The sequence below is a fragment of the Pristiophorus japonicus genome, chromosome 2 (genome assembly GCF_044704955.1).
Source record: "Pristiophorus japonicus isolate sPriJap1 chromosome 2, sPriJap1.hap1, whole genome shotgun sequence".
Lineage (NCBI taxonomy): Eukaryota > Metazoa > Chordata > Chondrichthyes > Pristiophoridae > Pristiophorus > Pristiophorus japonicus.
Window position 1 is genome coordinate 6,080,119 of NC_091978.1, and position 26,134 is coordinate 6,106,252.

Genomic DNA, 26,134 nt, shown 5'->3' on the forward strand with positions numbered 1-26,134 from the left:
GGGTTACTGACTGGGGTCGATGATTGGGGTCACTGACTGCGGTCACTGATTGGGGTCGATGACTGTGGTCGGTGACGAGGGTCACTGACTGGGGTCACTGACTGGGGTCGGTGACTGGGGTCGGTGAATGGGGTCACTGACTGGGGTCACTGACTGGGGTCACTGACTGGGGTCGGTGACTGGGGTCGGTGAATGGGGTCACTGACTGACTGGGGTCACTGACTGGGGTCACTGACTGGAGTCGGTGACTGGGGTCACTGACTGTGGTCACTGACTGGGGTCACTGACTGGGGTCGGTGACTGGGATCGTTGACTGGGGTCACTGACTGGGGTCGGTGACTGGGGTCACTGACTTACTGGGGTCACTGACTGGGGTCGGTGACTGGGTTCAGTGACTGGGGTCACTGACTGGGGTCGGAGACTGGGGTCAGTGACTGGGGTCACTGACTGGGGTCGGTGACTGGGGTCACTGACTGGGGTCGGTTCCTGAGGTCACTGACTGGGTTCGGTGACTGGGGTCACTGACTGGGGTCACTGACTGGGGTCACTGACTTGGGTCGGTGACTGGGGTCACTGACTGGGGTCGGTAACTGGGGTCACTGACTGGGGTCGGTGACTGGGGTCACTGACTGGAGTCACTGACTTGGGTTGGTGACTGGGGTCACTGACTGGGGTCACTGACTGGGGTCGGTGACTGAGGTCACTGACTGACTGTGGTCACTGACTGGGGTCACTGACTGGGGTCGGTGACTGGGGTCACTGGCTGGGGTCACTGACTGGGGTCGCTGACTGGGGTCACTAACTGGGGTCACTGACTGGGGTCGCTGACTGGGGTCGGTGACTGGGGTCACTGACTGGGGTCACTGACTGGGGTCGATGACTGGGGTCGGTGACTGGGGTCACTGACTGGGGTCGGTGACTGGGGTCACTGACTGGGGTCACTGACTGGGGTCGGTTACTGAGGTCACTGACTGAGGTCACTGACTGGGGTCGGTGACTGGGGTCACTGACTGGGGTCACTGACTGGGGTCGATTACTGAGGTCACTGACTGGGGTCGGTGACTGGGGTCACTGACTGGGGTCAGTGACTTGGGTCACTGGCTGGGGTCACTGATTGGTGTCGGTGACTGGGGTCACTGACTGGGGTCGGTGACTGGGGTCACTGGCTGGGGTCACTGACTGAGGTCACTGACTGGGGTCATTGACTGGGGTCGCTGACTGGGGTCGGTGACTGGGGTCACTGACTGACTGGGGTCACTGGCTGGGGTCACTTACTGGGGTCGGTGACTGGGTTCACTTACTGGGGTCACTGACTGGGGTCACTGACTGGGGTCGGTGACTTGGGTCACTGACTGGGGTCACTGACTGGGGTCGATGATTGGGGTCACTGACTGCGGTCACTGATTGGGGTCGATGACTGTGGTCGGTGACGAGGGTCACTGACTGGGGTCACTGACTGGGGTCGGTGACTGGGGTCACTGACTGGGGTCACTGGCTGACTGGGGTCACTGACTGGGGTCGGTGACTGGGGTCACTGACTGACTGGGGTCACTGACTGGGGTCACTAACTGGAGTCGGTGACTGGGGTCACTGACTGTGGTCACTGACTGGGGTTACTGACTGGGGTCGGTGACTGGGGTCGTTGACTGGGGTCACTGACTGGGGTCGGTGACTGGGGTCACTGACTGACTGGGGTCACTGACTGATGTCACTGACTGGGGTCGGTGACTGGGGTCACTGACTTACTGGGGTCACTGACTGGGGTCACTGACTGGGGTCGGTGACTGGGGTAGGTGACTGGGGTCACTGACTGGGGTCGGTGACTGGGGTCACTGACTGGGGTCGGTTCCTGAGGTCACTGACTGGGTTCGGTGACTGGGGTCACTGACTGGGGTCACTGACTTGGGTCGGTGACTGGGGTCACTGACTGGGGTCGGTAACTGGGGTCACTGACTTGGGTTGGTGACTGGGGTCACTGACTGGGGTCACTGACTGGGGTCGGTGACTGGGGTCACTGACTGGGGTCGGTAACTCGGGTCACTGACTGGGGTCGGTGACTGGGGTCACTGACTGGAGTCACTGACTTGGGTTGGTGACTGGGGTTACTGACTGGGGTCACTGACTGGGGTCGGTGACTGGGGTCACTGACTGACTGTGGTCACTGACTGGGGTCACTGACTGTGGTCGGTGACTGGGGTCACTGGCTGGGGTCACTGACTGGGGTCGCTGACTGGGGTCACTGACTGGGTTCACTGACTGGGGTCGGTGACTCGGGTCGGTGACTGGGGTCACTGACTGGGGTCGGTGACTGGGGTCACTGACTGACTGGGGTCACTGACTGGGGTCACTGACTGGGGTCGGTGACTGGGGTCACTGACTGGGGTCACTGACTGGGGTCGGTTACTGAGGTCACTGACTGGGGTCGGTGACTGGGGTCACTGACTGGGGTCAGTGACTCGTGTCACTGACTGGTGTCGGTGACTGGGGTCACTGACTGGGGCAGACCCAAGTGTTGGGGTAATGCTGAATGCTGACTCTGTGTGTGAGTGTGTGTGTGTGTCCAGGGTGGGGACAGATAGGCTGACACTGCTGGAGCTCTGAGGCTCCTGCTCTTCACAGCGTCAATGCCCGGGGAGGAGAGGTTATATTTCCTGTTCTGACATTTGCTGATGATGTCAGATCATGTGACCCAGCGGCAAATAGAAATAAAGGACATGCATTTTTGTAGCGCCTTTCACAGCCTCAGGAGTTACCAAAGCACTTTACAGCCAATGAAGTGCCCTGGGGGGGAGGGGAGTTGGGGAGGGGCATTGGGAGGGAGGGGAGTGGGGGAGTGGAGTCGTGGGGAGATGGCGAGGGAGTTGGGGGATGGAAGTGGGGAGTGGCGCGAGGGGAATTGGGAGAGTGGGGAGTGGGGGGAAAGGAAGTTGGGGGCGGGGTTGGGGGAGGGGAAGTTGGGGGGGAGTTGGGGGGGGTTGGGCGAGTGGAAGTTTAGGGGGGAGTTGGGAGGGGAGTTGGGGAGAGGGGAGTTAGGGGAAAGTGCAGGGGACGGGGAGTGGGGTGGAGGGGAGTGGGAAGGAGGGGAGTCGGGGGAGCGGAATGGAGGGTGGGGAGTTGGAGGGAGGGGAGTTGGGGGAGTGGAGTGGGAGGGAGGGGAGTCGGGGGAGGGGAGTGGGAGAGAGCGGAGTCGGTGGAGATGATTGGGGGGTTGGGGAGTCGGGGGAGTGGAGTGGAGGTTGGGGAGTTGGAGGGAGGGGAGTGGAGGGAGGGGAGTTGGAGGGAGGGGAGTGGAGGGTGGGGTGTTGGTGGGAGGGGAGTGGAGGGTGGGGTGTTGGTGGGAGGGGAGTGGAGGGTGGGGTGTTGGAGGGAGGGGAGTTGGGGGGAGGGGAGTGGAGGGAGGGGAGTTGGGGGGAGGGGAGTGGAGGGAGGGGAGTTGGAGGGAGGGGAGTGGAGGGTGGGGTGTTGGTGGGAGGGGAGTGGAGGGTGGGGTGTTGGAAGGAGGGGAGTTGGGGGGAGGGGACTGGAGGGAGCGGAGTTGGGGGAGTGGAGGGCGAGGGTGGTAATCGGGGGAGGGGAGTGGGAGAGAAGGGAGTTGGTGGAGAGGATTGGGGGGTTGGGGAGTCGGGGGAGTGGAGTGGAGGGTGGGGAGTTGGAGGGTGGGGAGTTGGAGGGAGGGGAGTGGAGGGTGGGGAGTTGGAGGGAGGGGAGTTGGAAGGAGGGGAGTGGGGGAGGAGAGTGGGGAGGGGAGTCATGGGGAGATGAGAGGGGCGGTGGGGATGATATTGCAATGTGTCAGTAAATATTGTTCAGGTTCTGGGCCAGAGACAGGAACCTCTCCCTGAACCTTGCCCCACGAGCCTGGTGATTGGCTGTCAGGCCTGGGGCGCTCCCTGGGCTGGGGAGGCCTCTCCTATCTCTGGCCTCAGCTCTGGGAGGCTGATGGGTTTATAATACTCCGGTGTTGACAGATGCGAGCTGTTTATCGTGTTGTTGGACACAGTTAGGGAGATCACAGGAGCAGATTGAACACTTGGCATTCTGCCGTCTTTGCAACCTGACCCTCCTCCCATTGACACCTCCATTGTGGGTTCCAGTTACACGCTGCCAGCCATTGATGACACGATGTTACCTCGCTAAGTATGTCAGTGATTGGATTGCATTAACCTTTGCTGCTCCTCTACCCCATGTTCCTGCTCTCCACTCTCACCCTGTGCTCCCCTCCGCACGCCTGACCTTCCCTGTGTGACCTTTAACCCTTGCACTCAGTGAGAGTGTCCCACAGTGGCTCACTGTCCAAAAGCACTGCCTGTTGAGCTGTTGCACTTGCATATGCCAAGCAACTTGTGCATACAAAGATCCCACAACAGCAAATGACATCAGTGAGATTAGTCCTGCACTGGAGTGTCAGCCTAGATTATGAACTCAATTCTCTGGACTATAAATAAGCCCAGGGTGATTTATATAAAATCATAAGAAATAGGAGCAGGAGTCGGCCATTTGGCCCCTCAAGCCTGTTCCGCCATTTAATAAGATCATGGCTGATCTGATCATGAACTCAGCTCCACTTCCCCGCCCGCTCCCCATAACCCTTATCGTTCAAAAATCTGTATCTCCGCCTCAAATATATTCAATGACCCAGCCTCCACAGCTCTCTGGGGCAGAGAATTCCACAGATTTACAACCCTCTGAGAGAAGAAATTCCTCCTCATCTCAGTTTTAAATGGGCGGCCCCTTATTCTGAGACTATGTCCCCTGTTTTAGTCTCCCCTATCAGTGGAAATATCCTCTCTGCATCCACCTTGTCGAGCCCCCTCATTATCTTACATGTTTCAATAAGATCACCTCTCATTCTTCTGAACTCCAATGTGTATAGACCAAACCTACTCAATCTTTTTCATAAGTCAACCCCTCATCTCTGGAATCAACCTAGTGAACCTTCTGTGAACAGCCTCCAATGCAAGTATATCCTTCCTTAAATACGGAGACCAAAACTGTATGCAGTACTCCAGGTGTGGCCTCACCGATACCCTGTACAGATGTAGCAGGACTTCTCTGCTTTTATACTCCATCTCCCAGGTCAGGAACAGCATGGGTTAGATACAGAGTAAAGCTCCCTCTACACTGTCCCACCAGTTTATGAAATAAAATTGTCACTAAATCATTTTATAATAATCTGAACTATAAATCTGTTGAACTGGAGACAGACTGGGAATATTTCTAACGTTGAATGTTAGATTTAAGGAGCAGTGAGATTTTGTTTATTAGCCGACACTGAATCCCAACCCTTCTTCACTCTCATTCTGGGAGAGTAATCTTTACTGTAAACAGGGTAGGGTTCCTGGCAATGGGCCCAAAAACCTCGAAAGTTGGATAAATCCGTGCCATAAATTGTTGTGTATGGAGAACGAGTCAAACTGAACACTGTGAGCTTAAAGTAATGTGTAGCCTTAGTCTTTTATTGCAGATCTCCGGAGTGCCTCTCCAACCTGTGAAGCCTCCTTAAATACCCGTGCTCCCAAGGGATTATGGGATCCCTTGGGACTCCAGGCGATGAGCCCTCTGGTGGCTGTACAGAGTAAATACAAGTATACATATATAACAACACTCCCCCCCCCCCTCCAAAGTCAATAGTGTAACTATTTATAATGTGAGTCGATCTGGGGCCATTCTTGCCTTCGTTGATCATCTCGGTGTGAAGCCTGATGTTGTTGAATCATTTGTTGGGCCCTGAAGGGCTGCTGTGGACAATGGGTTCTGCTTCATGGTCAACCGTGGTGCTGGTTGCCACTGGTGTATATGTTGGGGGATCAAAAAAGGTAGGGTCCAAGGTGGGTTGCTCAGGATAGTCCATGAATCTGAGTTTGATTTGGTCCAAGTGTTTCCGGTGAATAAGTCCATTTGAAAGTTTGACCTGAATCACCCTGCTCCCCTCTTTGGCCACGACAGTGCCGGGAAGCCATTTGGGACCTTGCCCATAATTTAATACAAATACAGAATCGTTGACTTCAATCTCGCGTGACACATTTACGCTATCATGGTATGCACTTTGTTGAAGCCGCCTGCTCTCTACCTGTTCATGTAGATCAGGGTGAACTAACGAGAGCCTTGTCTTTAAGTGCTCTTTTCATGAGCAGTTCAGCAGGTGGGATCCCAGCGAGTGAGTGGGGTCTCGTGCGGTAGCTAAGTAGGACTCGGGATAGGTGAGTCTGCAGTGAGCCTTCAGTTACCCTCTTCAAGCCTTGCTTGATGGTTTGCACTGCTCTCTCTGCCTGACCGTTGGACGCTGGTTTAAACGGGGCAGATGTGACATGTGACGCGGGTCATGAATTCTTTGAACTCAGCACTGATAAAACATGGCCCGTTGTCGCTCACTAGGACATCGGGTAAGCCGTGTGTGGCAAACATGGCCCGCTGGCTTTCAGTAGTGGCAGCGGACGTGCTAGCCGACATTATCTCACGTTCAATCCACTTGGAGTTCGCGTCTACAACCACAAGGAACATTTTACCCAAGAACGGGCCTGCATAGTCGACGTGTACCCTAGACCACGGTTTGGAGGGCCAAGACCATAAACTTAGCAGCGCCTCCCTGGGTACATTGCTTAACTGCGAGCATGTATTACATCTGTGAACGCAGGACTCTAAGTCCGCATCGATACTGGGCCACCATACATGGGATCTGGCTATTGCTTTCATCATTATGTTGCCTGGGTGGGTACTGTGGAGGTCATTGATGAAGGTGTCTCTGCCCTTCTTGGGGACCACTACTCGATTGCCCCACAGAAGGCAGTCTGCCTGTATAGACATTTCATCTTTGCGCCGCTGGAACGGCTTTATCTCTTCCTGCATTTCCACTGGGACACTGAACCAGCTCCCGTGAAGCACACAACTTTTGACTAGAGTTAATAAGGGGTCCTGGCTTGTCCAGGTTTTGATCTGCTGGGCAGTGACGCGTGATTGTTCACTCTCAAATGCTTCCATAACCAAGACTAGATCTGCGGGCTGTACCATCTCCACCCCTGTGGTGGGCAATGGCAGTCTACTGAGAGCATCGGCGCAGTTTTCTGTGCCTGGCCTGTGGCGGATGGCGTAGTTGTATGTGGACAACGTGAGCGCCCATCTCTGGATGCAGGCCGATGCGATGGTATTTATGCCTTTACTCTCGGAGAACAGGCATATAAGTGGCTTATGGTCAGTTTTCAATTCGAATTTTAGCCCAAACAGGTATTGATGCATTTTCTTTACCCCATAGACACAAGCTAACGCTTTTTTCTCAATCACTCTGTAGGCTCTCTCAGCCTTAGACAGACTCCTGGATGCATAAGCAACTGGTTGCAGTTTCCCGAAATCATTAGCTTGTTGCAATACACACCCGACGCCATATGACGACGCATCACATGCTAGTACCAAACGTTTACATGGATCATACAACACAAGCAATTTGTTTGAGCATAACAATTTTCTCGCTTTTACAAAGGCAAAATGGCTTTTGCCCCAAACCCATTCGCCCCCTTTTCATAGTAAGACATGCAGGGGTTCTAACAGTGTGCTGAGACCTGGTAAGAAGTTACCAAAGTAGTTCAGGAGTTCCAGAAACGACCGCAGCTCCATCACGTTCTGTGGCCTCGGTGCGATCTCGATTGCCTCCGTCTTTGAATCGGTGGGCCTGATGCCGTCCGCCGTGATTCTCCTTCCCAGGAACTCCACTTCAGGTGCCAGGAAAACGCACTTCGAGCATTTTAACCTGAGCCCCACACGGTTTAGTCGACTAAGAACCTCCTTCAGGTTCTCCAGATGCTCGACTGTGTTCCGACCTGTGACCAAGATGTCGCTCTGGAAGACCACGGTGTGCGGGACTGACTTCAGTAAACTTTCCATGTTTCTCTGGAATATCGCCACCGCTGATCGGATTCCAAACGGGCATCTGTTATAAACAAAAAGACCTTTGTGCGTGTTGATGCAGGTGAGGGCCTTCGATGATTCCTCCAGTTCCTGCGTCATGTAGGCTGAAGTCAGATCCAGCTTTGTGAACGTCTTTCCTCCCGCCAGTGTTGCAAAGAGGTCATCGGCCTTTTGCAGTGGGTATTGGTCCTGCAGGGAGAAACAATAGATAGTTACTTTGTAATCGCCACAGATTCTGACGGTGCCGTCTCCCTTGAGGACTGGGACGATAGGACTGGCCCACTCGTTGAACTCGATCGGGAAATGATGCCCTCTCTTTGCAGCCGGTCTAGCTCGATCTCTACCCTTTCTCTCATCATGTACGGTACTGCTCTCGCCTTGTGATGGATGGGTCACGCCCCCGGAATTAGGTGGATCTGCACTTCTGCTCCTTGGAATTTCCCGATGCTTGGTTCGAACAGCAAAGGAAATTTGTTTAAGACCTGGGCAGATGAAGTGTCGTCAGCGGGCGATAGCGCTCGGACGTCGTCCCGGTTCTAGCGTATCTTTCCCAGCCAGCTCCTGCCGAGCAGCGTGAGACCATCGCCCGGTACCACCCAGAGTGGTAGTTTGTGCACCGCTCCATCGTAGGAGGCCTTAACAGTAGCACTGCCGATTACAGGAATCAGTTCTTTCCTGTAAGTTCTTAGTTTCGTGCGAACTGGAGTTAAGACTGGCCTTGAGGCCTTGTTGCACCACAATCTTTCGAAGGTCTTTTTGCCCATGATGGAATGGCTCGCATCCGTGTCCAGCTCCATTGACACCGGGAGTCCATTTAGTTCAACATTCAGCATTATCGCGGGACAATTCGTGGTGAATGTGTGCACCCCATGTACCTCTGCCTCCTCGATCTGAGGCTCTGGTTCGTCGTGATCCTCCATGGATCTGTCCTCCTCTGCAATATGGTGGTTTGCAGGTTTAACAGGCTTAGCAGCTCACCTGCACATACGTTGGAGGTGTCCCATTGTTCCACAACCCTTGCAAACGTACCCTTTGAATCGGCATGAATGGAAATGATGATCACCCCCACAGCACCAACAAGATGTTAATGGCCTTGCATTCATCACCCTTGATGGTGGACTCTGAGACATCTGCAGACGTGCAGCTGCAGGTATGTGTGACCTGCCCTATACGTTACAATTCAAAAACAACATCACTTTGTTCACAGTACTTGCAGCAGCACTCATGTGCTGAGAGATTTGCTTCGTATTGTCACTGGTGGCAATGAACGCCTGGGCTATCGCTATGGCCTTACTCAAGGTTGGGGTCTCTACAGTCAAAAGTTTGCGAAGTATGGTTTCGTGGCCAATACCAAGTACGTAAAAGTCTCTGAAAATGTGCTCCAAATGTCCTTGAAATTCGCAATGTCCTGCAAGGCAGCAGGAGGGATTCAAATTCCTGGGGCATTGGAACCGGTTCTGGGGGAGGTGGGACCAGTACAATCCGGACGGTCTGCACCTGGGCAGAATCGGAACCAATGTCCTCGGGGGAGTGTTTGCTAGTGCTGTTGGGGAGGAGTTAAACTAATATGGCAGGGGGATGGGAACCAATGCAGGGAGATAGAGGGAAACAAAAAGGAGGCAAAAACAAAAGACAGAAAGGAGATGAGGAAAAGTGGAGGGCAGAGAAACCCAAGGCAAAGAACAAAAAGGGCCATTGTACAGCAAAATTCTAAAAGGACAGAGGGTGTTAAAAAAACAAGCCTAAAGGCTTTGTGTCTTAATGCAAGGAGTATCCGCAATAAGGTGGATGAATTAACTGTGCAAATAGATGTTAACAAATATGATGTGATTGGGATTACGGAGACGTGGCTCCAGGATGATCAGGGCTGGGAACTCAACATCCAGGGGTATTCAACATTCAGGAAGGATAGAATAAAAGGAAAAGGAGGTGGGATAACATTGCTGGTTAAGGAGGAGATTAAGGCAATAGTTAGGAAGGACATTAGCTTGGATGATGTGGAATCTATATGGGTAGAACTGCAGAACACCAAAGGGCAAAAAACGTTAGTGGGAGTTGTGTACAGACCTCCAAACAGTAGTAGTGATGTTGGGGAGGGCATCAAACATGAAATTAGGGGTGCGTGCAATAAAGGTGCAGCAGTTATAATGGGTGACTTTAATATGCACATAGATTGGGCTAACCAAACTGGAAGCAATACGGTAGAGGAGAATTTCCTGGAGTGCATAAGGGATGGTTTTTTAGACCAATATGTCGAGGAACCAACTAGGGGGGAGGCCATCTTAGAAACATAGACATAGAAAATAGGTGCAGGAGTAGGCCATTCGGCCCTTCTAGCCTGCACCGCCATTCAATGAGTTCATGGCTGAATATTCAACTTCAGTACCCCATTCCTGCTTTCTCGCCATACCCCTTGATCCCCCTAGCAGTAAGGACCTCATCTAACTCCTTTTTGAATATATTTAGTGAATTGGCCTCAACAACTTTCTGTGGTAGAGAATTCCACAGGTTCACCACTCTCTGGGTGAAGAAGTTCCTCCGCATCTCGGTCCTAAATGGCTTACCCCTTATCCTTAGACTGTGACCCCTGGTTCTGGACTTCCCCAACATTGGGAACATTCTTCCTGCATCTAACCTGTCTAACCCTGTCAGAATTTTATATGTTTCTATGAGGTCCCCTCTCATTCTTCTGAACTCCAGTGAATACAAGCCCAGTTGATCCAGTCTTTCTTGATAGGTCAGTCCCGCCATCCCGGGAATCAGTCTGGTGAACCTTCGCTGCACTCCCTCAATAGCAAGAATGTCCTTCCTCAGGTTAGGAGACCAAAACTGTACACAATACTCCAGGTGTGGCCTCACCAATGCCCTGTACAACTGTAGCAACACCTCCCTGCCCCTGTACTCAAATCCCCTTGCTATGAAGGCCAACATGCCATTTGCTTTCTTAACCGCCTGCTGCACCTGCATGCCAACCTTCAATGACTGATGTACCATGACACCCAGGTCTCTTTGCACCTCCCCTTTTCCTAATCTGTCACCATTCAGATAATAGTCTGTCTCTCTGTTTTTACCACCAAAGTGGATAACCTCACATTTATCCACATTATACTTCATCTGCCATGCATTTGCCCACTCACCTAACCTATCCAAGTCGCTCTGCAGCCTCACAGCATCCTCCTCGCAGCTCACACTGCCACCCAACTTAGTGTCATCCGCAAATTTGGAGATACTACATTTAATCCCCTCATCTAAATCATTAATGTACAGTGTAAACAGCTGGGGCCCCAGCACAGAACCTTGCGGTACCCCACTAGTCACTGCCTGCCATTCTGAAAAGTACCCATTTACTCCTACTCTTTGCTTCCTGTCTGACAACCAGTTCTCAATCCATGTCAGTACACTACCCCCAATCCCATGTGCTCTAACTTTGCACATCAATCTCTTGTGTGGGACCTTGTCGAACGCCTTCTGAAAGTCCAAATATACCACATCAACTGGTTCTCCCTTATCCACTCTACTGGAAACATCCTCAAAAAATTCCAGAAGATTTGTCAAGCATGATTTCCCTTTCACAAATCCATGCTGACTTGGACCTATCATGTCACCTCTTTCCAAATGCACTGCTATGACATCCTTAATAATTGATTCCATCATTTTACCCACTACCGATGTCAGGCTGACCGGTCTATAATTCCCTGTTTTCTCTCTCCCTCCTTTTTTAAAAAGTGGGGTTACATTGGCTACCCTCCACTCCTTAGGAACTGATCCAGAGTCAATGGAATGTTGGAAAATGACTGTCAACGCATCCACTATTTCCAAGGCCACCTCCTTAAGTACTCTGGGATGCAGTCCATCAGGCCCTGGGGATTTATCGGCCTTCAATCCCATCAATTTCCCCAACACAATTTCCCGGCTAATAAGGATTTCCCTCAGTTCCTCCTCCTTACTAGACCCCCCGACCCCTTTTATAACCGGAAGGTTGTTCGTGTCCTCCTTCGTGAATACCGAACCAAAGTACTTGTTCAATTGGTCCGCCATTTCTTTGTTCCCCGTTATGACTTCCCCTGATTCTGACTGCAGGGGACCTACATTTGTCTTTACTAACCTTTTTCTCTTTACATATCTATAGAAACTTTTGCAATCCGTCTTAATGTTCCCTGCAAGCTTCTTCTCATACTCTTAGACTGGGTGTTATGTAATGAGAGAGGATTAATTAGCAATCTCGTTGTGCGAGGCCCCTTGGGGAAGAGTGACCATAATATGGTGGAATTCTGCATTAGGATGGAGAATGAAACAGTTAATTCAGAGACCATGGTCCAGAACTTAAAGAAGGCTAACTTTGAAGGTATGAGGCGTGAATTGGCTGGGATGGATTGGCGAATGATACTTAAGGGGTTGACTGTGGATGGGCAATGGCAGACATTTAGAGACCGCATGGATGAACTACAACAATTGTACATTCCTGTCTGGCATAAAAATATAAAAGGGAAGGTGGCTCAACCGTGGCTATCAAGGGAAATCAGGGATAGTATTAAAACCAAGGAAGTGGCATACAAATTGGCCAGAAATAGCAGCGAACCTGGGGACTGGGAGAAATTTAGAACTCAGCAGAGGAGGACAAAGGGTTTGATTAGGGCAGGGAAAATGGAGTACGAGAAGAAGCTTGCAGGGAACATTAAGACGGATTGCAAAAGTTTCTATAGATATGTAAAGAGAAAAAGGTTAGTAAAGACAAACGTATGTCCCCTGCAGTCAGAATCAGGGGAAGTCATAACGGGGAACAAAGAAATGGTGGACCAATTGAACAAGTACTTTGGTTCGGTATTCACGAAGGAGGACACGAACAACCTTCCGGTTATAAAAGGGGTCGGGGGGTCTAGTAAGGAGGAGGAACTGAGGGAAATCCTTATTAGCCGGGAAATTGTGTTGGGGAAATTGATGGGATTGAAGGCCGATAAATCCCCAGGGCCTGATGGACTGCATCCCAGAGTACTTAAGGAGGTGGCCTTGGAAATAGTGGATGCGTTGACAGTCATTTTCCAACATTCCATTGACTCTGGATCAGTTCCTATCGAGTGGAGGGTAGCCAATGTAACCCCACTTTTTAAAAAAGGAGGGAGAGAGAAAACAGGGAATTATAGACCGGTCAGCCTGACATCGGTAGTGGGTAAAATGATGGAATCAATTATTAAGGATGTCATAGCAGTGCATTTGGAAAGAGGTGACATGATAGGTCCAAGTCAGCATGGATTTGTGAAAGGGAAATCATGCTTGACAAATCTTCTGGAATTTTTTGAGGATGTTTCCAGTAGAGTGGACAAGGGAGAATCAGTTGATGTGGTGTATTTGGACTTTCAGAAGGCGTTCGACAAGGTCCCACACAAGAGATTGATGTGCAAAGTTAGAGCACATGGGATTGGGGGTAGTGTACTGACATGGATTGAGAACTGGTTGTCAGACAGGAAGCAAAGAGTAGGAGTAAATGGGTACTTTTCAGAATGGCAGGCAGTGACTAGTGGGGTACCGCAAGGTTCTGTGCTGGGGCCCCAGCTGTTTACACTGTACATTAATGATTTAGATGAGGGGATTAAATGTAGTATCTCCAAATTTGCGGATGACACTAAGTTGGGTGGCAGTGTGAGCTGCGAGGAGGATGCTGTGAGGCTGCAGAGCGACTTGGATAGGTTAGGTGAGTGGGCAAATGCATGGCAGATGAAGTATAATGTGGATAAATGTGAGGTTATCCACTTTGGTGGTAAAAACAGAGAGACAGACTATTATCTGAATGGTGACAGATTAGGAAAAGGGGAGGTGCAAAGAGACCTGGGTGTCATGGTACATCAGTCATTGAAGGTTGGCATGCAGGTGCAGCAGGCGGTTAAGAAAGCAAATGGCATGTTGGCCTTCATAGCAAGGGGATTTGAGTACAGGGGCAGGGAGGTGTTACTACAGTTGTACAGGGCATTGGTGAGGCCACACCTGGAGTATTGTGTACAGTTTTGGTCTCCTAACCTGAGGAAGGACATTCTTGCTATTGAGGGAGTGCAGCGAAGGTTCACCAGACTGATTCCCGGGATGGCGGGACTGACCTATCAAGAAAGACTGGATCAACTGGGCTTGTATTCACTGGAGTTCAGAAGAATGAGAGGGGACCTCATAGAAACATTTAAAATTCTGACGGGGTTAGACAGGTTAGATGCAGGAAGAATGTTCCCAATGTTGGGGAAGTCCAGAACCAGAGGTCACAGTCTAAGGATAAGGGGTAAGCCATTTAGGACCGAGATGCGGAGGAACTTCTTCACCCAGAGAGTAGTGAACCTGTGGAATTCTCTACCACAGAAAGTTGTTGAGGCCAATTCACTAAATATATTCAAAAAGGAGTTAGATGAGGTCCTTACTACTAGGGGGATCAAGGGGTATGGAGAGAAAGCAGGAATGGGGTACTGAAGTTGAATGTTCAGCCATGAACTCATTGAATGGCGGTGCAGGCTAGAAGGGCCGAATGGCCTACTCCTGCACCTATTTTTCTATGTTTCTATGTTTCTAAGGCGTCTTAGCTCGGCGACATAACTCACCACTTCCTGGCCTTCAGACCTTTTGTAGGTGTAGAACCGGTACCTCGCCATCAGAACGCTTTCCTTCGGGTTCAAATGCTCCCGGACCAGTGTGCACAAATCATCGTACGATTTCTCTGTGGGTTTCACTGGAGTGAGCCAACTCTTCAGGAGGCCATACATTGGTGCCCCACAGATGGTGAGGAGGATCACCCTTCGTTTGGCAGCGCTCTCTTCTCCATCGAGCTCGTTGGCCACGAAGTATTGGTCGAGTCGCTCCACAAAAGTTCCCAATCATCTTCCTCCGAGAATTTCTCCAGGATGCCCACTGTTCTCTGCATCTTTGAGTTCGCTATCTGTATCTTGTCACCAGTTGTTGTGTATGGAGAAAGAGTCAGACTGAACACTGTAAGCTCAAAGTAAAGTGTGACCGTAGTCTTTTATTGCAGGTCTCCAGATTGCCTCTCCAACCTGTGAAGCCTCCTTAAATACCTGTGCTCCCGAGAGATTATGGGATCCGTTGGGACTCCAGGGGATGAGCCCTCTGGTGGCTGTACAGAATAAATACAAGTGTACATATATAACAAACTTAGTGAACCTTCTCTGAACTGCCTCCAAAGCAAGTATATCCTTTCCTAAATATGGAAACCAAAACTGCACGCAGTATTCCAAGTGTGGCCTCACCAATACCTTATATAGCTGTAGCAAGACTTCCCTGCTTTTATACTCCATCCCCTTTGCAATAAAGGCCAAGATAACATTTGCCTTCCTGATCGCTTGCTGTACCTGCATACTGCCCTTTTGTGTTTCATGCACAAGTACCACAAGCACTTTGCAATCTTTCTCCATTTAAATAATAACTTGCTCTTTGATTTTTTTTCTGCCAAAGTGCATGACCTCACACTTTCCGACATTATATTCCATCTGCCAAATTTTTGCCCATTCACTTAGCCTGTCTATGTCCTTTTGCAGATTTTTTGTGTGCTCCTCACACATTGCTTTTCCTCCCATCTTTGTATCGTCAGCAAACTTGGCTACGTTACACTCAGTCCCTTCTTCCAGATTAGATTGTAAATAATTGGGGTCCCAGCACTGATCCCTGTGGCACCCCACTATTTACTGATTGCCAACCAGAGAATGACCCATTTATCCCGACTCTCTGTTTTCTGTTAGTTAGCCAATCCTCTATCCATGTTAATATATTACCCTCAACCCCGTGAACTTTTATCTTGTGCAGTAACCTTTTATGTGGCACCTTGTCAAATGCCTTCTGGAAGACCAAATACACCACATCCACTGGTTCCCCTTTATCCACCCTGTTCGTTACATCCTCAAAGAACTCCAGCAAATTTGTTAAACATGATTTCCCTTTCATAAATCCATGCTGATTCTGCCTGACCGAATTTTGCTTTTCCAAATGTCCTGCTACTGTTTCTTTAACAATGGACTCCAACATTTTCCCAGCCACAGATGTTAGGCTAACTGGTCTATAGTTTCCTGCTTTTTGTCTGCCTCCTTTTTTAAATAGGGGCGTTACATTTGCAGTTTTCCAATCTGCTGGGACCGCCCGAGAATCCAGGGAATTTTGGTAAATTACAACCAATACATCCACAATCCCTGCCGTTACTTCTCTTAAGACCCGAGGATACAAGCCATCAGGTCCAGGGGATTTATCTGCCTTTAGTCCCATTATCTTACTGAGTACCACCTCCTTAGTGATTGTGATTGTGTTAAGTTCCTCCCCGCCTAAAGCCCCTTGTCTATCCACTGTCAGAATATTGTTAATGTCCTCTACCGTAAAGACTGATACAGAATATTTGTTCAGAGTTTCTGCCATCTCCATGTTCCCTATTACTAATTCCCCGGTCTCGTCCTCCAAGGGACCAACATTTATTTTAGCCACCCTTTTCCTTTTTATATAGCTGTAGAAACTCTTGCTATCTGTTTTTGAAGTGTAGTCACTGTTGTAATGTGGGAAATTCAGCAGCCATTTTGCGCACAGCAAGCTCCAACACACAGCAATGTGATAATGACCAGATCATCTGTTTTTGTGATGTTGATTGAGGGATAAATATTGGCCCAGGACGCAGTCCAATTTTATTTAAAAAAATGATCGACATCGGAGAAATAGAATTCCATAAAAAAAAGTTTTATTATTTTTATTAATAGAAACGTACATAGAAAATTTAAATAATGTATATTGACAGAGCAGAGTAACTGTAGTGTCAGTGCACCCCTCCGCTCCACCCGCGGGATCTGTTGCATGCTGGGATAGGACAGGTGGTTACCGGACTCAGCCGCTAGGTGCCGCTCACTCCCCAGAGTGCTGGTTGGTGCAATGGATGGGCCCAATTACAATCGTCTCAATCGAAACGTTATCTTCTTCAGCCTCAGTCTCTGCAGGCTTCAACCCACCTCCTTATGGAGACAGCAGTTAATCCCAAGTCAACTCCCTCCTCTGAGAGTCTTCCACAGAGAGGAAGTCCTGCTCATCTCTGATCTTTTCGGGAAGCTTATCAATTATAACTTTGTTCAGAGCATTGTTCATTTGCCTGCTCGTGGCTAAATAAATTGCCGTCTGTTTATGTCTGATAACGGGGTACCATAACCTAATGGATTGACAATCTAAGTGAGTGGGCAAAAATTTGGCAGATGGTGTATAATGTTGGAACGTGTGAGGTTTTGCACTTTGACAGAAAAAAAATCAAAGAGCAAGTTATTATTTAAATGGAGAAAGATTGCAAAGTGCTTGTGGTACTTGTGCATGAAACACAAAAGGGCAGTATGCAGGTACAGCAAGTGATCAGGAAGGCCAATGGTATCTTGGCCTTTATTGCAAAGGGAATGGAATATAAAAGCAGGGAAGTCTTGCTACAGCTATACAGGGTATTGGTGAGGCCACACCTGTAATACTGCGAGCAGTTTTGGTTTCCATATTTATGAAAGGACATAGTTGCTTTGGAGGCAGTTCAGAGAAGGTTCACTCGGTTGATTCCAGAGATGAGGGGGTTGACTTATGAGGAAAGGTTGAGTAGGTTGGGCCTCTACTCATTGGAATTCAGAAGAATGAGAGGTGATCTTATCGAAACGTATTAAGATTATGCAGGGGCTTGACAAGGTGGATGCAGAGAGGATGTTTCCACTGATGGGGGAAACTAGAACAAGGGGACATAATCTTAGAATAAGGGGCCGCCCATTTAAAACTGAGATGAGGAGAAATTTCTTCTCTCAGAGGGTTGTAAATCTGTGGAATTCTTTGCCCCAGAGAGCTGTGGAAGCTGGGACATTGAATAAATTTAAGACAGAGATAGACAGTTTCTTAACCGATAAGGGAATAAGGGGTTATGGGGAGCGGGCGGGAAAGTGGACCTGAGTCCATGATCAGATCAGCCATGATCGTATTAAATGGCGGAGCAGGCTCGAGGGGCTGTATGGCCAACTCCTGCTCCTATTTCTTATATTCTTGTGTACTCTCAGAGGTTGTGAGCTCAAAATTCCACCCAAGCAAATTGAGTTCAGTAAATCTGGTCAATTATGGACTGACACCATACAAGGCCCATTGAAAACTGTTGGAGTTCAGAAGGATGAGGGGTGATCTTATAGAAACATTTAAAATCATGAAGGGGATAGACAAGATAGAGGCAGAGAGGTTGTTTCCACTGGTCGGGGAGACTAGAACTAGGGGCACAGCCTCAAAATACGGGGGAGCCAATTTAAAACCGAGTCGAGAAGAAATTTCTTCTCCCAGAGGGTTGTGAATCTGTGGAATTCTCTGCCCAAGGAAGCAGTTGAGGCTAGCTCATTGAATGTATTCAAGTCACAGATAGATAGATTTATAATCAATAAGGGAATTAAGGGTTATGGGGAGCGGGCGGGTAAGTGGAGCTGAGTCCACGGCCAGATCAGCCATGATTTTATTGAATGGCGGAGCAGGCTCGAGGGGCTAGATGGCCTACTCCTGCTCCTAATTCTTATGTTCTTATTAAAACTGCCAGATTGTTGTAGAAACCCAACTGGTTCACAAATGTCCTTCACGGAAGGGAAGTCAACTCGCTTACCCAGTCTGGCCCACACCTGACTCCAGTCCCACACTGTGCGGTTGTCTCTGAATGTCCGCAGGACAGCCAGGGATGGACAATAAATGTGGCCTTTCCAGTGTCGCCAACAACCCCAGATGAAGTATTGGGAAAAATGACACACAACCAAGACATGGAGAATCGGAGGTATCAGGTAGTACGATCCAGTAATCCACATCGGGCTCCTAGCGCCATCCTTGGAGCTGCTTCTTGTTTACTCAGATACTGAACAGCTCTTTGTCGGCCGGCACGGACACTATGGGCCGAGTGTCCTCCTTCTGTAAATTTCTTTGATTTCTGTGATATTGCACAGCAGTGGACCGAGGTCTGAAGATCCATAGAGCAGTGGCTCCTGGGAGCTCGGTCTTTGATCTGACCAAAGCTTTATTTTAGTGGCAATGTTGGGCACCATTAGGGATGCACGGTGGGCACATCTTCGCCCACAGGCAACACCCGGTCAACGTGATTCAATGGGTGGGGAGAGTCAGTGATAGGGGAGAGTGTACATGGGCTGTGGGAGGGGATTCAGTGGGTGGGGAGAGTCAGTGATAGGGGAGAGTGTCCATGGGCTGTGGGAGGGGATTCAATGGGTGGGGAGAGTCAGTGATAGGGGAGAGTGTACATGGGCTGTGGGAGGGGATTCAGTGGGTGGGGAGAGTCAGTGATAGGGGAGAGTGTCCATGGGCTGTGGGAGGGGATTCAATGGGTGGGGAGAGTCAGTGATAGGGGAGAGTGTCCATGGGCTGTGGGAGGGGATTCAATGGGTGGGGAGAGTCAGTGATAGGGGAGAGTGTACATGGGCTGTGGGAGGGGATTCACTGGGTGGGGAGAGTCAGTGATAGGGGAGAGTGTCCATGGGCTGTGGGAGGGGATTCAGTGGGTGGGGAGAGTCAGTGATAGGAGAGAGTGTACATGGGCTGTGGGAGGGGATTCAATGGGTGGGGAGAGTCAGTGATAGGAGAGAGTGTCCATGGGCTGTGGGAGGGGATTCAATGGGTGGGGAGAGTCAGTGATAGGAGAGAGTGTACATGGGCTGTGGGAGGGGATTCAGTGGGTGGGGAGAGTCAGTGATAGGGGAGAGTGTCCATGGGCTGTGGGAGGGGATTCAGTGGGTGGGGAGAGTCAGTGATAGGGGAGAGTGTACATGGGCTGTGGGAGGGGATTCAGTGGGTGGGGAGAGTCAGTGATAGGGGAGAGTGTACATGGGCTGTGGGCAAAGTCCATGATAGGGGAGAGTAACCATGGTTTCTGCACTGGTCTGCTCTCCTCTGAGATTTCTTGGGTTTGTACAGGTGTTGTGTATGCAATAACTGTTAGACTGAGTACTGTTTAGCTCCAAGAGGAATGACCTTGGCTCTGCTTTATTAAGGCCCAAACTGACCAATATATAAAATGGCTGGTCTTTTATTATTGGGCTGCACACACCTGCGTGCAGCCCAATGGCCTCCAGCAGTGACGCCATCTAGTGGCTAGTGATCCCAACAGGTGAGAGGATGTAATGTGGGCGGGAGAAGTGAGGGACCCAGCCTCAGTGTGAGGCGTGACGTCTCCAACCATCTTACATCTTCTATAAACTCTCTTCAGTCGATCCGTTGACCACGGTGGCCTGAAGTCCAGCCTCAGTGCTAGGCCTCGCTATCATCATGGCAGGCTTGAGCTGGGCCTCGAGCGGGCAAACACCCTGCTCCTGATTGGCTGAGGGTCAGCGTGTGATCTATAATGCTTGGTGACCATGTGTGAGATCGCAGCTTACAACAGATGCCCGTTATCAAATGTAGTTAAAGAGTACAAAAATAATGCTTCAGATCGCACCCTGACAATATGTATAAAGACACAGGGAGGACAAGGATAGGCCCAACAGGCCCACCCAATACTGACAGTCCATCCCACCTGCTCACCCTCTAATCCTGGCCCTTATCCTCACCGTATCCCTCAATCCCCACTCACCACATCCCTCAATCCCCCCTCACCCCATCCCTCAATCCCCCCTCACTCCATCCCTCAATCCCCCCTCACCCCATCCCTCAATCCCCCCTCACTCCATCCCTCAATCCCCCCTCACCCCATCCCTCAATCCCCCCTCACCCCATCCCTCAATCCCCCCTCACCCCATCCCTCAATCCTCCCTCACTGTATCCCTCAATCCCCCCTCACCCCATCCCTCAATCCTCCCTCACCCCATCCCTCAATCCTCCCTCACTGTATCCCTCAATCCCCCCTCACCCTCTCCCTCAATCCCCCCTCACCCCATCCCTCAATCCTCCCTCACTGTATCCCTCAATCCCCCCTCACCCTCTCCCTCAATCCCCCCTCACCCTCTCCCTCAATCCCCCCTCACCCTCTCCCTCAATCCCCCCTCACCCCATCCCTCAATACCCCCTCACCCCATCCCTCAATACCCCCTCACCCCATCCCTCAATCCTCCCTCACTGTATCCCTCAATCCCCCCTCACCATCTCCCTCAATCCTTCCTCACCTCAATCATTCCTCATTATATCTCTGAATACCTTCTCACCAGATCCTCCATTTTCTCCTCTCAAGATCCCTCTTGTTGTTACCATTCAATGCCTTCTCTCGATATCAGTCCAATTCATCATCTCGATATTCCCCATTCCCTTCTCTCGATATCCCTCAATCTCTCCCTCGATATCACTCCCTCCATCTCCCTCATTCCCTCTCTTGATATCCTTTCAATTCATCCCGCGGTATCACTCCCTCAATCCATCCCTCGATAACCCTCGACCCCTCCTCTCCATATCCCTTGATCCCTCCCCTCTGTTTCCCCTCACTCTTCCAAACCACATCCATCTCTTGACTTGCCTCCTGGAACTAATCCCTCCCCCGCCTTGTGTCCACAGGGAACTGTACAGTATACAAGTCGGCTAAAATATATAAAAATAAAACCTTTCATTTTACATAAATATATCTTTAAATTCGCAGTCTAGTTCTCCGGGAATCTTTCTTTTACAGTTTGAGAAACCCGGTGGGAGTGGGAGTGAAGAAATATCAATCTGCCCGGCAACCCGATCTGTGTCGGATTGACGGGAGTGCGTCACCGGTTAGAGTGAGGTCCGCTTAGCTCCCTCACCGCTAGCCTGCCCCGTGACTGGAGTTATACCAACACTCTGCTCCAACAGGGCTTCACTCAGCTCTGCAAATGACTCACGGTACTGACGGAAATCATGGTCCAATGTTAATGCTTCCCCTCCGCTCCGGAAATTCTCCCTTCCCGAGCTCACTGAGGCCGAGACCGACCATAGCCCGTTGCTGCTGCCTGGTGATGATCAGTTAATACGGCATAGAGCAGGGGAATAGACACCTCAAGTCGCTGGAGAAATACCACCAACGATGTCTCCGCAAGATCCTACAAATCCCCTGGGAGGACAGGCGCACCAACATTAGCGTCCTCGACCAGGCCAACATCCCCAACATTGAAGCATTGACCACACTCGACCAGCTCCACTGGGCAGGGCCACATGGTTCGCATGCCAGACACGAGACTCCCAAAGCAAGCGCTCTACTCAGAACTCCTTCACGGCAAACGAGCCCCAGGTGGGCAGAGGAAACGTTACAAGGACACCCTCAAAGCCTCCCTGATAAAGTGCAACATCCCCACCGACACCTGGGAGTCCCTGGCCAAAGACCGCCCTAAGTGGAGGAAGTGCATCCGGGAGGGTGCTGAGCACCTCGAGTCTCGTCGCCGAGAGCATGCAGAAAACAAGCGCAGGCAGCGGAAGGAGCGTGCGGCAAACCACTCCCACCCTCCCCTTCCCTCAACCACTGTCTGTCCCACCTGTGACAGGGACTGTGGTTCTCGTATTGGACTGTTCAGTCACCTAAGGACTCATGCTAAGAGTGGAAGCAAGTCTTCCTCGATTCCGAGGGACTGCCTATGATGATGAGAATCTAGGCCGCCCCTGCCCAGCAGTGCCCAGTCTCACACTGGCCGGTACAGCGTGTGGAACCCCAGTATGAAACACATTGGCAGTCCTCGTACCAGCAAATCCTGCCCACCTCTCACTGCTTGGCACACTATCAACGCACCGGGGCAGTGTAGAGCGAGCTTTACTCTGTATCTAACCCGTGCTGTACCTGCCCTGGGAATGTTTGATAGGACAGTGTAGAGGGAGCTTTACTCTGTATCTAACCTGTGCTGCACCTGACCTGGGAGTGTTTGATGGGACAGTGTAGACGGAGCTTTACTCTGTATGTAACCCCGTGCTGTACCTGCCCTGGGAGTGTTTGATGGGACAGTGTAGAGGGAGCTTTACTCTGTATCTAACCCGCACTGTACCTGTCCTGGGAGTGTTTGATGGGACAGTGTAGAGGGAGCTTTACTCTGTATCTAACCTGTGCTGTACCTGCCCTGGGAGTGTTTGATGGGACAGTGTAGATGGAGCTTTACTCTGTATGTAACCCCGTGCTGTACCTGCCCTGGGAGTGTTTGATGGGACAGTGTAGAGGGAGCTTTACTCTGTATCTAACCCGTGGTGTACCTGTAATGTGGGGTAGCAGCTCTCCTCCTTCTCTTGCTCTGCATTCCGGTAAGTAGAAAAAATATTACTTGTGACTTGGAGGCTGTCCCCGATACCTTTAGGTACCTGGCTTGGCTGTTGTGGGGCTGAACTTGCACCAAGTCCCGCTCGCCCATCACCCACTGTGCTCGCTGACCTACATTGGCCCCCGGTCCGACAACGCCTCGATTTGTTCTCATCCTTGTTTTCAAATCCCTCCATGGCCTCGCCCCTCCCTATCTCTGTAATCTCCTCCAGCCCCACAATCCTCCCGAGATGTCTGCGCTCCTCCAATTCTGACCTGTTGAGCATCCCTGATTATAATCGCTCCACCATCGGTGGCCGTGCCTTCTGTTGCCTGGGCCCCGAGCTCCGGATCTCCCTCCCTAAACCTCTCCCCCTCTCTCCTCCTTTAAGACGCTCCTTAAAACCTGCCTCTTTGACCAAGCTTTTCCTGTCCTAGTATCTCCTTATGTGGCTCAGTGTAAAGCACCTTGGGACATTCTCGGTGCTGTATAAATACAAGCTGTTGTTAGATGAACAAAAGATCGAGTTAGTTAGTGGGCTCGGGGATTTTTTACCCTGTTCCCCAGCATTGAAGCACTGACCACACTCGATCAGCTCCGTTGGGCGGGGCCACATTGTCCGCATGCCCGACACGAGGCTCCCAAAGCAAGCGCGCTACTTGGAACTCCTACACGGCAAGCGAGCCCCAGGTGGGCAGAGGAAACGTTACAAGGGACACCATCAAAGCCTCCCTGATAAAGTGAAACATTTCCACCGACACCTGGGAGTCCCTGGCCAAAGACCGCCCTAAGTGGAGGAAGTGCATCCGGGAGGGAACTGAGCACCTCGAGTCTCGTCGCCGAGAGCATGCAGAAACCAAGCGCAGGCAGCGGAAGGAGCGTGCGGCAAACCTGTCCCACCCTCCCCTTCCCTCAACCACTGTCTGTCCCACCTGTGACAGGGTCTGTGGCTCTCGTATTGGACTGTTCAGTCACCTAAGGTCTGATTTTAAGATTGGAAGCAAGTCTTCCCCGATTCCGAGGGAGTGCCGATGATGATGAGAGCTGATTAGTGGGCTCGGGGTATTTTACCCTGTTACTGGGTGCGTGTTGCGGACAAGGGGACATCCATGAATCTACCGAAGGTCCCTGCTCCACCCCCTGCTCCCCACCTCCCCTTCACCCCACCTCCCCTCCACTCCCTCCCCGCCTATCCCCAGCCCAACCTCCCCTCATTGTTAATTGGACAGAAAGTCGATGGAGGCTCTGACGGACTTGGATGTGAGCACGTCGAGGGCGGTGACCCTGATCTCAGTGTCGCCGAACTGTATGGTGGTGCGGATTTCGCGCCGGCGTTTTTTGGGGCCCAGGCCGCCCGTGTCCGTCAGGTCCAGGCTAACTGTGCCACACTTGCGCACCTCGGGATCACTGATGTACAGCACGTCATCGCTCCCGGCGCAGTAGACATTGATAATGATCTTCCGCTGCCCGTGCCTGGCCGGCGTGTAGCTGCGGTGCACCATCTCGCCCAGGGCCACCGACTGGTCGACCGAGACGAACTTGTCGAAGATGTCGGTGCACCACTGGACGCCCTCCTTGACCAGCAGCTTCTCGGCCGGGTGCTTGCCCTCCACAAACCGGTTGAGCACGCCCACCCCGTAGGTCAAAGGTGAGCGGCGGACCCGCACGATGGTGGGGTCGAGGCCAAAGAGGACCGCCCCCTTGAGGATGGTGAGGCCAACGTCCTGGGGGATGATGACCCGGCAGATCTTGCCGAAGGCTTGCTGGACCGCCTGCTGGAGAATGGGAGACTCGGCAAAACCACCGACCAAAAACAGGAATTTCACCCCCGCAACGTCTGGCTTGTTTATCAGGTTCTCTGCAAGGTAGCACAATCGATCCCGCGTTAGTGCAGGTCATTGATCGCAGTCCGTCACCTGTCAATATACTGATCGCCCGTCCGTCACCTGTCAATATACTGATCGCCCGTCCGTCATCTGTCAATATACTGATCGCCCGTCCGTCATCTGTCAATATATTGATCGCCCGTCCGTCATCTGTCAATATACTGATCGCAGTCCGTCACCTGTCAATATACTGATCGCCCGTCCATCATCTGTCAATATACTGATCGCAGTCCGTCACCTGTCAATATACTGATCGCCCGTCCGTCACCTGTCAATATACTGATCGCCCGTCCGTCACCTGTCAATATACTGATCGCCCGTCCGTCATCTGTCAATATACTGATCGCCCGTCCGTCACCTGTCAATATACTGATCGCCCGTCCGTCACCTGTCAATATATTGATCGCCCGTCCGTCACCTGTCAATATACTGATCGCCCGTCCGTCATCTGTCAATATACTGATCGCCCGTCCGTCACCTGTCAATATACTGATCGCCCGTCCGTCACCTGTCAATATACTGATCGCCCGTCCGTCACCTGTCAATATACTGATCGCCCGTCCGTCATCTGTCAATATATTGATCGCCCGTCCGTCACCTGTCAATATACTGATCGCCCGTCCGTCACCTGTCAATATACTGATCGCCCGTCCGTCACCTGTCAATATATTGATCGCCCGTCCATCACCTGTCAATATACTGATCGCAGTCCGTCACCTGTCAATATATTGATCGCCCGTCCGTCATCTGTCAATATACTGATCGTCCGTCACCTGTCAATATACTGATCGCCCGTCCGTCATCTGTCAATATACTGATCGCCCGTCCATCATCTGTCAATATATTGATCGCCCGTCCATCACCTGTCAATATACTGATCGCCTGTCCGTCACCTGTCAATATATTGATCGCCCGTCCGTCACCTGTCAATATACTGATCGCAGTCCGTCACCTGTCAATATACTGATCGCAGTCCGTCATCTGTCAACATATTGATCGTCCGTCCGTCACCTGTCAATATATTGATCGCCCGTCCATCACCTGTCAATATACTGATCGCAGTCCGTCATCTGTCAATATACTGATCGCCCATCCGTCACCTGTCAATATACTGATCGCCCGTCCGTCATCTGTCAATATACTGATCGCCCGTCCGTCATCTGTCAATATATTGATCGC

General features: G+C 51.0%; 1 protein-coding gene across 1 annotated transcript in view; it reads right to left on the reverse strand.

The window, feature by feature from the left end:
- Positions 1-24,284: 24,284 nt before the first annotated feature.
- LOC139228326 (heat shock 70 kDa protein 12A-like) overlaps positions 24,285-26,134 on the reverse strand; it is a 75,858-nt gene continuing 74,008 nt past the window's right edge. Inside the window, exon 6 of the mRNA XM_070859514.1 lies at positions 24,285-24,927. Within this exon, the coding sequence (XP_070715615.1) occupies positions 24,287-24,927 (641 nt within the window). The 3' untranslated portion in view covers positions 24,285-24,286. The remainder of the gene's footprint in view (positions 24,928-26,134) is intronic.